We start from the raw sequence: 16,363 nt of genomic DNA, 5'->3' as shown, positions 1-16,363 counted from the left end.
GGGGGGTACATGTCAAGGGGATATAGAGTAGGTGGACTAGGCAGTCTGTACACTCTGAGTACCTCAGGCAATGGGGAAAGGAGAAGGGAAATTTGCGGGAAATTAGGATAAGAATGGGGCTGCATTTCCCAGAAAAACTGTGAGACCCCACCGGGATCTGCCCGTGGACTCCCCCTTTATTCAAATAAAGTATATTTTACAGGACTCCTCTGTCTCCTATTGGAACATCGACCTCTGGCAACAGCATTTTCCACACAATTATCAACTTCTAGCCTTCTGCAGGGCTCTCACCTGCAAATTCCTGCACTGCAGCAAGTAAACTGCACTAGGAAAGCAGGAGCAGCCTCAAGACATTACTAGAGCCCAAGACAGAAGGTCCTGGAGTATCTTCTTTCTATCTGCACTACCCAAGGATGAGAGGACTGCAGGAAACAATTAGTAGGTACCTGATAACTAATGAGCAGGAGGCTGGGAAGACCTGCCACTGCCTCTCAAATAGGAACCTGAAAGACAGAGGAAGAACCAGCCTTCCCTAAAAACTCTTGTCCAGAGCATACTGTCCAGCAGACAAGGGGTCCCACCTGAGGAAAGGTTATTAGCCACATAAAGGGAACTTAAAGTCCAAATTTAAGCAGGTAAAGGAAGAATCTATCCACCAAAACATAAGGAAGGTTTGCATGGAGCTGGGAAGAAAGGGAATGACAAGCCATGGTGCAAACTAACACACACTTCCCAAGCCAGCTGCAGTTACAGTAGTTAGCTAAATCTAACTAGGCTGAAATGACTCCAACAAAGCACTCACACTGGAAACAAGAGTATGGAATCTGTAATTCTGTAATAATTTAAGTATGTGCATCTTAGAAGCCCCGTATATGGAAGTCTAAAAAAAAAAAAAACCCAAACCAAACAATAACAAACCCCCTCCTCCCCCCAAAAAAACCCACCACACTAAAAAGACACCACCCACAATGCAAGGGAAGAACTTGGTCACACTTTTCATTTTGGAGGGACATCCAAAACCATATTTACAACCTCACAGTGAAGCAGCACAGGCTCTTCCCAACACAAGGAGCACAATTCCAGTAACCTGCCTTGCTTTATTTTAATGGCTCTACACAATGATGTTTAGCAGTGTCAAACAATAAGTGTTCCCAGTTTTTCTCTTCTCTGAGATCAATTCTCATTGTAAAATAAAACACTGCAAGAAGTGAACATTTGCTATCAATCTAAGAAGGTAAGCACACATTGTTTCACATCTTTCAGCAGGGTTTTCTAAAAGCATTTGTAGTTTCTTGCTTCCACTCATTGCCTACCCCATATTTTCAGATTAAGGAAGCCTAAAAGTAGCCTCTCACTTGCTCTAAAGCTGCAAGATCTCCCTAAAGTGTACATCCATCCTGAATTTAATCATCTTTATAACCTATGCATTTATTGTATTTTTTTAGTATCAGCCTGTTTACAGTCATCTCTAATGGAAACAAGTGATTAGGCATACTGGAAAGCCATAGGTGTGGTGTACAGAAACCCCATTAATAGCACTTCAGGTGCAAGGGTTATCTACCTTGCATTAAGAATACAGACACAGTAGAATTTTCTTAGTATTATGCACCTACATTCTTTCCAGAGCATAAATAAGATACACCACAGGTTCTGCAAACATCTGTATGAACTTAAACTGCAGCTCAAAATAGGCACCAAACTAACATGGACATTTCTGAAAGAGTAACTATTATAATGACAAAGACATCTTTTCTTAGCTTAGAAGAAAGTATGTTGCCAAAGAGCAAAAGAGAAGGGTTTTGAAAAGCTGAGGGGGTAGGAAAATGAGAACAGACAGATACAATAATCAAACCTAAGGTGGCTCCTCATATACTACATTATTAAGATATGCCTTTCATTAAGTGTAATGGACCTTAATGGATCATTTACAATGAATAAACATCTATATGGCACTCAAACACTAAATGTATCCCTTTATTAGCAGCACTGCACAGGTACTTCCAAACAAGATTAAACTGCCATAAGGATGAACCTGTTAATCACAGAATACAGTAAGAAGGATGCACAACACGTAGGCTTTATTAGAATTCTTGATCCAATGAAATCTGAATAAAATGAAAAACGCTAAAGAACAATTTTGATGGAAAAAATAAAGCATTTAATCTGAACAGAATTGCGTTGGGAAGGTCGTATCAGCAAGTGAGAAATGGAAAACTCATTTTGAGTACTACTGAAAACATTACACTCTGCTACTGCCTCTGCTACAGTACCATGGCCTAGACTAAATCAGATTCCTGTTTAATATCCTTTGAGTACACTGCAAAACGTAAAAATTCTATCTTTTTTTCATCACACTAATGAATATATTTTATCTGGAGTAGAAGAACTGCCCTGCCAAATCAGACCAGTCCTCCATCTAGCTGAGCATTCTGTCTCTGACAGCAGCACCAAGGGATCTTACTTGGAGCAAATATGCAGGTAAGTCTCATCACATGCTGAGGTCAATTGCCATTTAATTCACCAGCATCTACAAACCTTGGGAATTAGGAATGGTAGATGGCACACATCACCCTGCTCTCCTCAGTACCTATTTATGGACTCATTGTCCATAATTTTTCTTCTTTTTTTTAACCTCATGAAATTGTCTGTTCCCACAAAATTTTGTGCAATTAAATTCCAGGGGCTCTCTAGCCACTTCATAAGGCAGTACCTTAGCTATTTTAAACTGATCTCTTAGTTTCATCAGGTGTCCTCTAGTTCAAATACTCAAGTAACAGAGAAACAGCAGATCTTCTACAGCCTTCACTATCATCTTCATGATTCTGTAAACAGACACTTAAAATAACAGACAACTCCTGCTGATGTCTTTAGATTTCCAAAGTCACGTTTGATTCTATAAAACAGGAAGATTTTTTCTTCTCACTGTTTTCCTGTCACACTTATTACTGTAGCACATCTTGTCATCTCAGGTAATATGACACACAGAGACAAAACCTTGGTCTGTAATTGACATTTTTTTAACTGTCTCTAACAGATGCAGATGATTACATTACAGTGTATATTTACACAAAGGACACATCCTAAGGATATCCTAAGACAAACGTTCTTCAAAAAGCTGCTTACAAAGTCAGATTGCTTATCCTTTAGAAAATTTACTGCTACACACATCTAGTAAGTACAAAGTCAGATGGCTTATCCTTTAGAAAATTTACTGCTACACACATCTACTAAGTACAAAGCATCCTCTAAACAATTTTCAACCACTTTTATTTCTACATACTTTAAATCACACTATTGATCAATTATACTAAATGAGCCTCTATATAACATATTATCCATGCTACTGTGGAAATTATGACATATGAAGACACTATTATATAAATTTCAACTAAAGTAAATTGATTTACAGTATGATTACAAGGGCAGCACTAATAAGCTTACAGAAAACACACAGGATTATCCACTATACACTATTATCACACATGCACCTTGGATGCAGGTATCTAAAGACTGTGATTGTGAAGTAATGGCTATTCTTGAATTCACAGAGATAAATTTGTAGGGCTTTAAAGAAGCCACCTACCAGTGTGATGTCTCGGGAAGCAGCAGCTGCACTCATGTGTAAACTGGGTTGCCTGACAGAGCTACTGCAGTCCAGAGCTCGAGCAAACGTGCCAACCGCACTACAACAGAGGAACAGCAGTCAGCAAACACAGAAAGATGGAACCTCTCTTTTAGTATCACACTATGCCACATCCATAAAATGGCCTTTTAAAAACACAAATCACATACTGTTACTCAGCATTTTAGATCTTTGCTAGCAACGGACAATTTGATAAAGACAAATCACTAAACACTGCAATAAAAACTCTGACCCCCATCCCCAAACACAACACACGTAAAAGAACAACAGGATGGAAACAGAACATTCAGAGAATCTTCTCAGAGAATTGTCTCAGAGAACTCTAATGTACCAACTTTTTCATGTAGCAATTTGTTATTAATGACAAAGTCAAAGATCCTACTCAGCATGGGCTCTACAACCATGACTATTATTTTTAGAATTAAAAAGCGACAACATGATTTAACAGATTACAATACAATTAAAAAAGAGGTTCACCATGTTCACGTGAGGGAATTAGCAACATTTTATTCACTTCAGTTCTGCAGATCTCCTACTCCCATTAGTGAGGCAAAAAAAGTACACTAGCTTAGTCTAATGCACCTCCAAAATAATCTTTTTTCAAAGGTTTTAAGTAATAATGAAATGACTCTCTCAGGCTACTTAATAGCATTTCAGCATTATTGCAATGGACACATTTTTCTCCAAAGCTTTATCTTTTTCTCATTTTTGTTGTTGAATTGAACATTGCATTTATTATACTTACCAGAGCAACAAAAGAGAAGGAATAGAGATGGAGAATTAGTGTGATAGCAACTGTTCTAAACTGCAAACTTTCCAAGTACCTCGAGTCACACAAGGACTCCTGAGGTGCACTGTGTCACTGTGATATTACAAAAACATTATCTAGTGCAGTTATGACATAAGTTCTTCTAAATTCAAAGACCCAATTACTCACCTAATGCTTTCAATACAGTGTAAGCCTCTGGAATAAGGAGTGGAGCCTCACTCAGCTATCTCACCCCCCACAAGTTATAAATGCAGAATTATACCCATGAGGGACAGCACTGACAGAGATCAACACACTGAAAGTGTCACCAACACACTGAAAGTGTCACATCACTGCATACTATAAACCTGACAGTCAACAATAATGTGCCTCAAGAGTTTAACTCACTAAGGTGGATTACTTATTGTGGATAAACTAGTAATAACATCTGTTACTGAAATTTTGTCTTGAATTTCAAAACATTTAATACTGAACGCATGTTTCAGTACTTGCTGCCAAAATTTATTAGGTAAGATTCAACAGCAGTGATTCACACTCCAGCTATTAACTGCTTAAATTTCTAAAGGCTGTGGAATATATAAGTTATATTCAAACAGTGGTCCACAACCTTTGCTCCCTCTTTGCAGACGTAGCAAATATATGGCAAGAACACACATGCACATTCTATTTTCTTTTCTAAAAAGCCTGGCAGTACATAAAACAGTATTTGTCCACAAATCAGTCCTGAGAATAAGGACCTATTGTGAACACATTTCCTGATAGTCAGTCAACCCCTTTAAACATGTTGGCATTGATAAGGGCTGTAGCTAAACAGTCTTTCCTGTGATACTTCTGTTGTTACTGTTCAAACAAGTAAAGCAACATGTGGCATGACTGTATTTCCCTCCTGCTGCTACCTACTTGCTTCCTATTGTCATTTTGCATAATTAACACTATTTTCTTTTGACCATATTTCTAAATTAAAACGAGAGTGTCCTACACAAATTAAAAAGGGTGTGCCCTCACAAGTCACTCTCTAGCACATCAAACTTTTTAGGCTGACATCAGAGCCCAAGCATATGTGAATGTATGTGAAGTCAAAACACAATACAAAGCTAAGTTTACTTTCACTAAGTGATAAAGAGGTAAGAAGTGAGGCACTAAGCTGACATTGCTTCCAGTGCTGCACTGAGTAGGAAAGGATCACAACTATCAGAGAAATACTTGATGGGAGTATTCATATATATACACATGTGTGCAAAATAAATAAGAACCACCATAAAAAGTAAGCAGTGTGTCATTTTGGGGGGTGGGGGAACAACACACCACAGGGTGGGGGGAGGTTGCTATGTTGACATCAACACAACTTCCACTACACCTTTCCCTGGAAACTTTTGAAAACCAGTGAATTTTTCAGACAATACAAATAAATGTAAGAATTCTAGAGTATCTGGATGTTAAGTAGTAACCAGTCTCAAAACTTAACAGTAATACACATTGCTCTATATAATCTAAGCATGCAATCCAAATCCAAATTCAACATTAGTTTTAGAATTTGTTAAAATACCTTATTTTTTTATGGTTTTCCATTTAAAATGCAGATGTGAGGAACATATCAATACAAATGTCAAACATTTCCATTGTCATTATTCTCTGCATGACAGTTTTCCTAATAATGCCACCAAATAATTATTTTTAACATGTTAAAAGAAAAAAAACCCCAAACAAACACAGAAACACACGAAACCTAATCAATGCCCTTTTCCAGAAGCACACCATTGTCTTCACCTACCTGCTATCAAAATAAAACTCAGTATTCAGCCAAAAAGGCTGAACAGCCAGCAAGCAACTACTCATTTTTTCTTTTAAAGTCTTTTTAATGTAAATGTTCCATTAAGTTAATAGAATCCAAAGAGTAACTGTAAATACATAATAGAAATTATATTTGATTACATAATAACAATAACAAAGTTATGTGACAAAAAATGTGCTGAGCAAGCTAGTAACAAATTAGATATTCAAGGAGTACTTAAAGTACAGGGACTTCAAACAGAAATCAACACTCCCCACACCTTTCATAATAAACTACAGCCCAAACTACAGAGACAGTGAATTGCACAGGTGGCACAGAGATGGACAGCAATGATAAACAATTGGTGATATCAGCAGATAGATCACTCCCTGCACAAGCTGTATCAGCAAGCAGGTATAAAAGCTTTAAGGGCTAGACCAAATGATCCAGTGTTATCTTAATCAGGTTTTCTTTTAATTATCTTAAAGACCTGAAAAAGAAATGTTCTCTCAGGGACTTACAACAGAGCTTGAGGCTAACAACCATACAAATGTACATCAAGATAATCTGGTGTTAGGATCTAAAATTATGGAATAAATCGACAAACTCATCAAAAATTGAACAATATCTGTGTCCAGAAAAAACTGACTGTGAACTCTCTAGGGATGAAGTAGCTCATCAACTTTTTGTTGTGCCTGTGTATCCCATGTTCAGGCAAAACTTCAGATAAGGTGTTGAACACAGAAAATACATTGCTTGAAATTTCTTATAGTCTAAGACATGAAGGGAAGTAATTATAGTAGTGGTCAATGAAAATATGAAGCAGCAAATGCAAGAGACTGTCATAACACATTTCTAAAGATTCAATGGCTCATCAGTAACTAGTTCTGAAAATGGACATTATTTACTGAAGAAATTCTGGAACCACTGTGCCTACACATCAGGAGAAAACCAGTCACTAGTCTCCCCAGAACAACAGCCTGGCATCAAATCAGATACAGAAAGTTCTGGATTCATGCCAGTAACTATTTTCATCCACCCTGTATTCTCAAAAATCCAGCTGAAACAGAGATCCTTTATAATCTGAGGATGTTTATTTTAAAATTGTTTGCTTTTATACATTCTCTGTTTCAGTGATACCCGATGAGCAGTGGCTATACTCTGGACAATTCCATTTAAAGTAAACCACCTCTGTGTACACATCAATCTGCAAATTCCTAATTTTCCTCACATATTTGCACACTAATGAATGAGACCTGCACCTCACCTCAGAGTTAACATATTTGACAAAAAAAATTAAGCAGAACTTTGGTGGTTTCCTATATATTAGGAAAGTTTTTTGTTTCCCTTCTTCTTACATCGTTCCCCTTCACTGTGACTTGGAAACTTCCCTAAAACATGACCTCCTAGACTGCTGTCTGTAACAGCATTTTACAGACAGACAGTTCATATCTGATTCTTCCTTAAGACAGTCTCATGATATTTAAAATCTTGGAAAGAAGTAAAAAATAAAATACTTCTTCAGGGGGGCTATGTCACCAGTCCAACATTAATTAATAAGCCGAAAAATACTCCTGAGATTTTTACTACTGTGTAATGCAAAATCTGACATGAACATTGATAGTAAAATGATCTGTTCCAGAAGATACGTTCTCCTGGCATTTTTAAGGAACTGTCTGCACAGCTTTATGCTTCTTTATCATCACTTCAGGTATTTACAGCACAAAGGGAGATGGCACGATTAACACAGAAGTCACTTGGCACTGTTCTTTCTCTGAAAGACTTTCAAAGTTAGAGAAGGATGGCATTACATATAACACCCCCTCTGCATAACTAACCTTCAGTTTCATTACCAAATTAATAGAAAAGGAACATCTGTGAAATCTTTATTATTCAACCGAAATAGAATCTGATATATTCAAGTAGTTAAATTCACAGGACAGGATTTAAGCAGTCATCTCTATGCCATCCTGCAATTTCACCATCACAGAGAAGATTTACAGCCTCCCAAAACAGGTCTGTGAAAACACTGCTGCTGAAATTTCTTCATACTGCAATAAGTCATAATTTATAACAAAAAGAAATGCAGCTCCAAGTCTGAGTTAGCTGTTTTCAAACAAGTTTGGTCAAGAAGAAATATAACAACAAAAAAATGCAAAAAGGAATAAATGTATATTGGCCAAGAAGGTCAAACAAGCAGAAACATAGTACTTTTGATACTCCTAGTAAACTTGATGTGAATATATTTCTCTTTTTTATTGCTGAACCACCTGCCTGCCATTAGATGTTGTAGTTCACATGGCTTGCAAACAGCTGGTTTTCTGAGTGCAGCACTGGCATCAAGATCTTTCCCCATCTTTACAGCATAATTTTACATTCTGCCATTAAATTTCATTATGTCTTTGATGAACTCAGTTCCTCTAACTTCTCACCACCTGAAGAGAATCCAGAAGCACACTAACACTGGAGCTTTCAAACTAGAGACTTATGTGTTTATTTTCATTTATGAGCTTCAGGATGCTTGTCTGCAGCCACTGACTACACTGAACCACGTTGCAAGGACAGTGTTACTACTTGAGCACACTTTTAAATGTTATTTACTGTTCTGTGTTGACCAGTGTATTCTTCTCCTCAACATGATGAAAAGCCCATTACTAGTTGAAGCTGCATTGTGTTCCCTTCCTCGCTGTAAGGTAAAAGCATGTAACAAACACACCTCCATATACCATGAGTACTTTTAGCTAACTCAGTAGTAACCAACAGATAATGAACATAATGACTGTCTTAGAAACAATGGAAAAGCTTAAAGAACACAGGTGGGATCAAACTCCAATTCAGAATGGCTAACAATTTTCCATTCTTCTGTAATTTTACATCAAAAAAAAACCAGGCCAGCATTCAAATGAAGGATAGAATGTTAGGTTAGCCAGAGGTGTGCAATGCCATTCTAATTTCAAAGAAATCAACAAAATTTTAACTTAAGAGATGCAATGTTTTAAGGCTATTCTAATTCATGTTCAAAATTCTGGTTTAGCTGGAAGTAAGCTGGGACCACAAACATTTGGGAAATAGTTTGATGTAGAGATGTATTCCTTCCAGAGACTGTTGACAATGCAAACAGATGAAACAGAATAAAAGAACTAACTTTTTAACTGTTTCACTGCATCATAAAGTACATAAACTGAACTAGAATCTACCAAAAATCCATCATGCAATGATATACAGAGCAAGTTATCAGACAAAGATAACAGGAAGGGGAAAAAAAAAGAAATTAAAAAAAAGGGTGAGGTCTACAGTTCTTGGCATCTGTCCAGACTAGAGCCAAAAAAAAAAGAAATTTAAAAAAAAAGGGTGAGGTCTACAGTTCTCATCATCTGTCCAGACTAGAGTCAGAACCTCCAACCACATTTGAGTCTAGTCAGGACTATTTTCAACTCCTTGACAAAGAAGAAAAAGACAGGACTATTATGTTATACACATAATATGTAAGTTTCTATTACCTAATACCATGCAATTTGGAACAGAGTTAGAACAAGAACATGAGATCTCACAGAAAAATTAAGTATTCCTTGTATATATGGAATGATAAAGACTAATGACTGGAGAAAAAAAGGGTGCATTTGTACTGGTGTTTTAGTTCCAATTAGGAACATAGTTTCAAAGCAGCTGCCCCCAGCATCTTCATCTACTGCCCTTGAACCCACATCAGAAGGCATCTTGTAGCATACAAACTGGATTCCTGTCCAGCTAAACAGTAGTTTCACATACCCATAAACATTCAGCCTGTAGGACCAGGTTAGAGTGAGTCTAAAAATAAAACTGCTCAAAATGTGCATACATGTGGATGGTAGGTCCTCAGCACCAAACACCTCCACTCTCTAAGTCCACTCCTGCTGTACTGTACCACTTGCTACCATGCACTGATCTCCACTGCTTTTGCAGCTTCACACAGTCCTGTTCTTTGAAGCCAGTGACTCCAACAGAACTGTTCCCAGTGTATATAACAGAACAAAAATGGGATGATGAAGCTTGATCTTAATTGAATAGAGAAGGAAATGGTGTTGGAATTCTCATTGCCAGAGACTAAATGACAGTGAGTTACCCAAAAAAACCAACTCAAAACCAGAATACATTATTCTGATGCCTCAAGCTTCTCCTGAAAGATGCTTTTGCTAGGTCAAACAAGAGCCCTAGCCCATATTATGCTACAGTAGTAGCAATAAGGTACTTTCAAGACTTGTAAATCCAGAGGCAAGGAAGACTATGTAGGGACTTTAAGGAACTTTCAGCTCAAGTACTCATATGCTATTTTCTAGCCTGTATAGATTTTTTTCTGGCACCACTACTTCCAACTTTTGTGCAGGATAGGGGCACATTCTAACTAGAGTGTAAATTATTCTTCTTCTAGAGTGTAAATTATTCTTCTTCTAGAGTGTAAATTATTACACTCTAGGGCTTAGTGACATGCTAAGACTGGCCAAGCATATGAACCTTAAAAAAGGTCTCTCCTTCCTGAGACAGTAAACAAACCTTGTAAGACTGGGCAAGTGACATGCCTGAAGCCAAATATAAATGTGCTTGCAAATGGGCAACACAAACAGAAAAAGAGAGTATTTACCCAGGTTCTAAGGAATCAAAAAAGCCTGCTTGTGCTATTGAAAAAGCTAGAGCTTGTAAGGACAAAAGCAACTTTTCCTTCAACCAGAGCAGGCTGAAAAAAACTGAGAAGAAATAAGATGATGCCTTTGAGGCAGCATGCAAAAAGGATGACATGAAAATGCTTTTGAAATTTCAAATACAAATAGAACACAGACACTTAACAAAATTCACAAATAGGAAAGCATTTAAAAAAAGTTCTTATTGTCAGAATTTCAACTATGCAAAACTAAACATCACCTGAGAAACAGCATTCTCTCTGGAAATCCAGCAGGCACAGCCAATGCCCAGTAAACTGCAGTTAGGTCACAGCACAGGTACCTTCCTGAGTCTGTAAGTCCAGTTTACCAGATTGTAACAACAAGTCCACTGTTATTCAAGAAGCTTTTAATGGTCAAGTATAAAGAAAACTTTTACTTGCAAGCACACAAGGTACTGAACTTAATGCTGCTGCAATCATCATAGATCTTTTTTGCCAGGTATCAGTGAAAATCTGTCTCAGATGCACTTAATGTAACAGAAATGTAATCTTGCAGCCCATGAATACAAATTATAGGAGCTTGGAAATAGTTTCTCCTAGTTCAAAAGGACCTTATAGAGATGAATGGAGTTTTGTGGAAGATTATCAATAAAGTGGTACCTGAGTAATATCCCATGGTCATTAGTGATTGCCTACCACAAGGTCTTGCACAGCTAGGCAGCTATGACCCAATTGTTCCAGAGCAGAAACCTTTTTTTACAGAAATTTATCAACTTCTAAAGAAACACAGCCTCAGTCAGGGCACAGCACTGCACACAATGTCTTAGAGGGAAGAAGAGAGATTGTTTTTCCCTAAAAATTTGCTTTATTCTCTGTCACTTTCCAGTAGACTGCTCACTGGTACAGTCCTCTGTGAATATTTTCTGCTTCACAGTATAGTACTTCAACTCCCCAGAGCAGCTACAAAATGGGGAGTGGAGAGATCTGAAGGCAATGAATGCACTCTTCAAAATTTCACATAATCTTCACGCAGATGGGTTTTTAGGGTATCCACACCTAACAGTCTGCCCATAAAAGTCTAGGTATTATATTGCTGGTGACTGAAGTAGTTCTGTCTTCTGTTCTATGGAGCATCTACCAGGCACGGCGATGCTCTGAACAGATGCATGTTAACACCTTCACCCTTCTGGCTTCTTGGAAATTTAACTGGGGTAGGCAATTTTTCTACTGTATAGAAATGATAGAGCACTATGAAGTGAAGAAGAAAGAAGAAATCCAGGTGGATCAGCATCTGAACCATAAACAATTAATTGTTAACTCACTTCACCATACACCTAAGATGGAAAATATAAAACAATATCTCTATTTCCTCCCTGAAATGCTTTCTTCAAAAGGGAGAAAGAATAAAGAACAAAACCTGGAAACAACATAAAACAATTGTTTGCCTAAGAAGATCTGAGGCTACGTTCTGCAACCAGGTTACAGGAAATACAGGTGATGGAGTGATTCAGGATAAAATCCCTAACATTAGCTGTGATTAACAGTTCTCTGCCATCACTAGAACAGTACCTTTTTACTGTATTTGCAAAAGCATGAATTACAGGACAGATGAAACATACTGTGTTGTGTGAGGGTAGGGCTGTCCTTCAGTAAGAAGTCTACAGAGTTTTGAAAGTTTGTTTTTAAGTAGAAAAGTAATTTTTAAAGGTATATATTAATTCCGAGGGCTTTGATGTTCCTCTCATTAATCTGCATAATCATATGTTAATTTATAAAGTTTTAAGTGACCAGATTGTTTTCACTAATGAAAAGCATCACTTCAAAACTTTTACTTCAACATTCACCCCAAATAATTACACTGCCTATTATTAAGCTTGTACACAAATTAGTTAAGTTCTACATTCATTTCATTTGTTAACATTTTCTCTATTTCTACCCTCAAATTTTATTTTACTCTACAAAGTTCCATGTACTATAATACAAGACTGAAATATTAGCACTGATATCCTGTTTTATTTACTCTGAGGGAAAACAGACTGATGTCCACATTTAAAGTATCAAATTCTACTATAACCTGAAATACAGGGAGTACAACATCATTCCAAAACTCACTCTCTGTTTCTCTCTTCTGTAATGGTAGCTTCAATAAATATGCAGGTGGTTATGGTCTGATTTTCTCTTTTAGCTAACTGTGGGAAAGAGAAGGGCTCACAAAATGGCAAACAAGTCGAGTAACATGATATAAGGGAATAAATAGTCAGTAGGAAAAGGAAAAGGAATTTTTTTTTTTAATTAGAGGATTTTAATCTTACCGTGCTACAACTAAAAACTGGTCAATCTGACGGTCAGTAAGGGGGCTATCTGGATCCCATACTTTTACTTCCAGCTTTGCCTGTTCTCTGTCATCTAATTCTCCTGTCAAAAGGTAGATGGGACAAAACACTCATTACTCAATGTTTTTCTCTGTGCTATGTTTAAAAGAGACATTGTACATTTTTAAACACACACAAAGTACTTAACAACCAGCAGTTATTCATTTAAATTCCATAATGCAGCATCAGTAAAATAAATATCTTCCCTTAACACCAGCACTTCAATTTAAGGAGGCATTCTTAAGAGGTGTAGTATCAAAGAACTTTAATAAAAAGTGATTATACTTGAAACCATAATCTAAGTAGCCAGTGGTTTCTTTAAGTTGCCTCTCAACTATATAAAAGTTACCATTTAACTTAAGCCATATATAAAATTAATTTCACACTTAACCAGCTTCAGCAATTAGAATACAAATTGGATGGAATTCATGTCCCCAGAACAAAAAACGATGTCTACTACATTATTTTTTTCACCTCTTGCTCTCAGCCAGTTATCTGTATTGTTAACACGAATCACACTGTTAAAGTTGCTGTGTACATTGCCCTGCACATGTTCTCTTACTAAATAATATGTAAGGCTACAGTACAAGAAAGCTACTATATACTAAATACTATATATGACTATATACTGCCAGTACTTGCCTCTGACTTTCATGGGCTCTTAGATGAAAAAAAAGCTTGTCCTCAAATAATCATTCCTTTTCCCTGGAAAATCTAGGCTGTGTAGGAACCTCTCTGAGCACACAGAATATCACTTCAGTGTGTTATTTCTTGTGACTTAATAAAACCAGCCAGTCTAAATAGGCACAGTATCATCAAGACATGAAATAATCTGTACACTTAAAGAGTCTGGATGCAGACTGCAAACCAAGCTCTGGCTCTTCTGAAATCTGATCATATATGCTGAGTTTCTCTAGCACATTCATTCTGGAAAGAAATTAAAATGTGGTATATATTTATCCCTACCAAATACACAAGTTAGAACCACACCATGCTGTCTGGCTGATGTTTCAGGAACAAATGTTAGTCACATTCTCATAAAAACACAGTAAATTACTTTCTTCTGATACACAGAGAATAAAGAACTGCCTGCCTAATGGGACTTCTGCTTCTGTTCAAGCTAATTCACTTCTAGTACTGGAGACAAACTTAATTTCTGGCAACCCTGGGTAGGCTTTCAAGGTTTATAAACTTGCTCAAAGCACTACACACCTGTCAACACATTAATTTTTTCTGTGACAGACACATTGTGGGTGATGTTCTACATTTTATAAATAATCTCCAAGCACTTAATTTCAATCTGTTAATATAGTTTTAAAATATCTTTAATGTTAGTTGTTTAAAGACATCGTATCCTAGAGATCGTATCAATACTCAGGGTACCCTTGTCACAATGAAAATATCATACAAGCACAGCATAAGGATTCAACCAAAACATGCCACTCTATTTAATCAATTTTGCAAAAAGAAAAAAGAAAAAATTGCAATACTACAAATCTTACCAATTAGAAGCAACTAAAACAATTGCAACAACAAAATGTTGTTTTAACTCTTGATAAAGATAAATCTGAAACGCTGCCAAATGGTGTTTTGTAATGGCTGTAGAAATAAATAGGATACAAGCAATGGAATAGCTATACCAAATTAATTCATACACATATAATGTTAGATCTGTAATACTAAAGTTTACCACAACAATAGTAGGCAGAGAGGCTGTCAGAAAATATGTGGTTTCTGCCAATTGAGCTTACAATAAAGTTATTTGTTCCTGATTTTCTACTTAAACAGCAGGGTATTATCAGTTAAGCATGAAGAAAAGGTAACAAAATCAGATCAACCATGGAGGCCATGAAGCAGTGGTGTAAAAATCTTTGCAAAGTTGACTTCAGGAATAAAAATCTTGCTCGCTTCCTTTGAATGTGCTGCAAGAACCTACAGGAGGATAATGTAAGATAAAGAGGTCTTTCCAGAGGTCTTCTTTAAAAACAGTAATTATAAACCCCCTCTGTTTTTCCTTGAGTTGCCTTAGTCAATCATGCCTGCACCTTATATTATAGAATTTTTAATATGGCAGACCTTTTTAAAGCTAAGATGTAACTTCTCCATTAACACTTCTACACTTATCTTTTATATTGCTGCACTTGACACAGAACTGTCAGATATTCAAACTGAACAGTTATCAAAGTTGCAACAGCATTATTTACTTATATTGTGAACTCCAGAACACAAACGAATGGGAGAGTTTAACTTTTAGAACATTTTCAGTGTTGCACTTTAGAAAGTTCTCAGGTTCTGTTTTACGAGTGTTGCCTTTCCACATCACCAATTTTAGCTTTTGAGAAGTGTTAAGCTATTTTTCTGAATAGCTGGTATGACAAACCCGTGTATCCAATTAATTCTATGCTGCTTATAATTTTATTACAGCAAATCTAATCCTAAATTTCACTAATTCAGTAGATGGCCAGAAATATGCCTGGTTTTCTCCTCATCAATCATTCAATGCCTTCCCATTGGTTCTAATAAAAAGCAAACTGCTGGATTTTTTAAGGAAAATAAAATGTTATGTTCTGCATTTCAGTTAGTCCTTTTAAACAGAGGAGAAGATGACATGCCCTCCCAAAAATAACAGTAAGAAAAATTTTACAGAAGTAAACCAGATACAACTTTTAACTGAATGAATTTAAGATGAATTACAAGAAATTAAAGATCTACTTAGTCAGTCTTTTAGATTTTATTTCCTGCAGATAAATATCCCCAAGGTAATTAGTACATTACATTCAGTACAATTCTATGTTCTTGTAACATGTCCAACTAAAAGAAAATAACCTGCAACACAAACAAACATTTTCTTAGAGCACAATTCTTTTAAGTTTACAGACCTATAAGAGTGCTGTAATATTGTACCCTTTTAAGAAACTGAAGCTGGATTTCTTAAAAAGAGTTTTCAGAGAAACAATGCCAATTCAATTTCTCATAACAAACAGCTGATGAGGTATTGGACTGGAAAAGTAGCCAGGAGGACCGTTTAAAGACACTACTTGTCAGGTACAATATCTTAATTTTGTATTTTGCACAATTTACAATATTTTTCAAAATACAATATTTTTCTGTTCACCCTTTTCAGAAAGTAATTTAGCAGTCCCTTCAAACATGTAAGCTGAACACCTGCAGT

General features: G+C 36.5%; 1 protein-coding gene across 1 annotated transcript in view; it reads right to left on the bottom strand.

Moving 5' to 3' along the window:
- Nucleotides 1-13,261, bottom strand: part of LOC103772567 (metastasis-associated protein MTA3-like) — a gene marked incomplete at both ends in the record, with an annotated part of 45,374 nt that extends 32,113 nt beyond the window's left edge. The window contains 2 exon segments of the mRNA XM_008939902.1: nt 3,584-3,683; nt 13,132-13,261. Of these exon segments, the coding sequence (XP_008938150.1) occupies nt 3,584-3,683; nt 13,132-13,261 (230 nt within the window).
- Between the last annotated feature and the right edge of the window lie 3,102 nt (nt 13,262-16,363).

Source organism: Merops nubicus, unplaced genomic scaffold (assembly GCF_000691845.1).
Source record: "Merops nubicus isolate BGI_N331 unplaced genomic scaffold, ASM69184v1 scaffold1065, whole genome shotgun sequence".
Classification (NCBI taxonomy): Eukaryota; Metazoa; Chordata; class Aves; order Coraciiformes; family Meropidae; genus Merops; species Merops nubicus.
The sequence above is the reverse complement of the archived record's forward strand: the minus strand, read 5'-3'. Positions and strand labels throughout refer to the sequence as shown.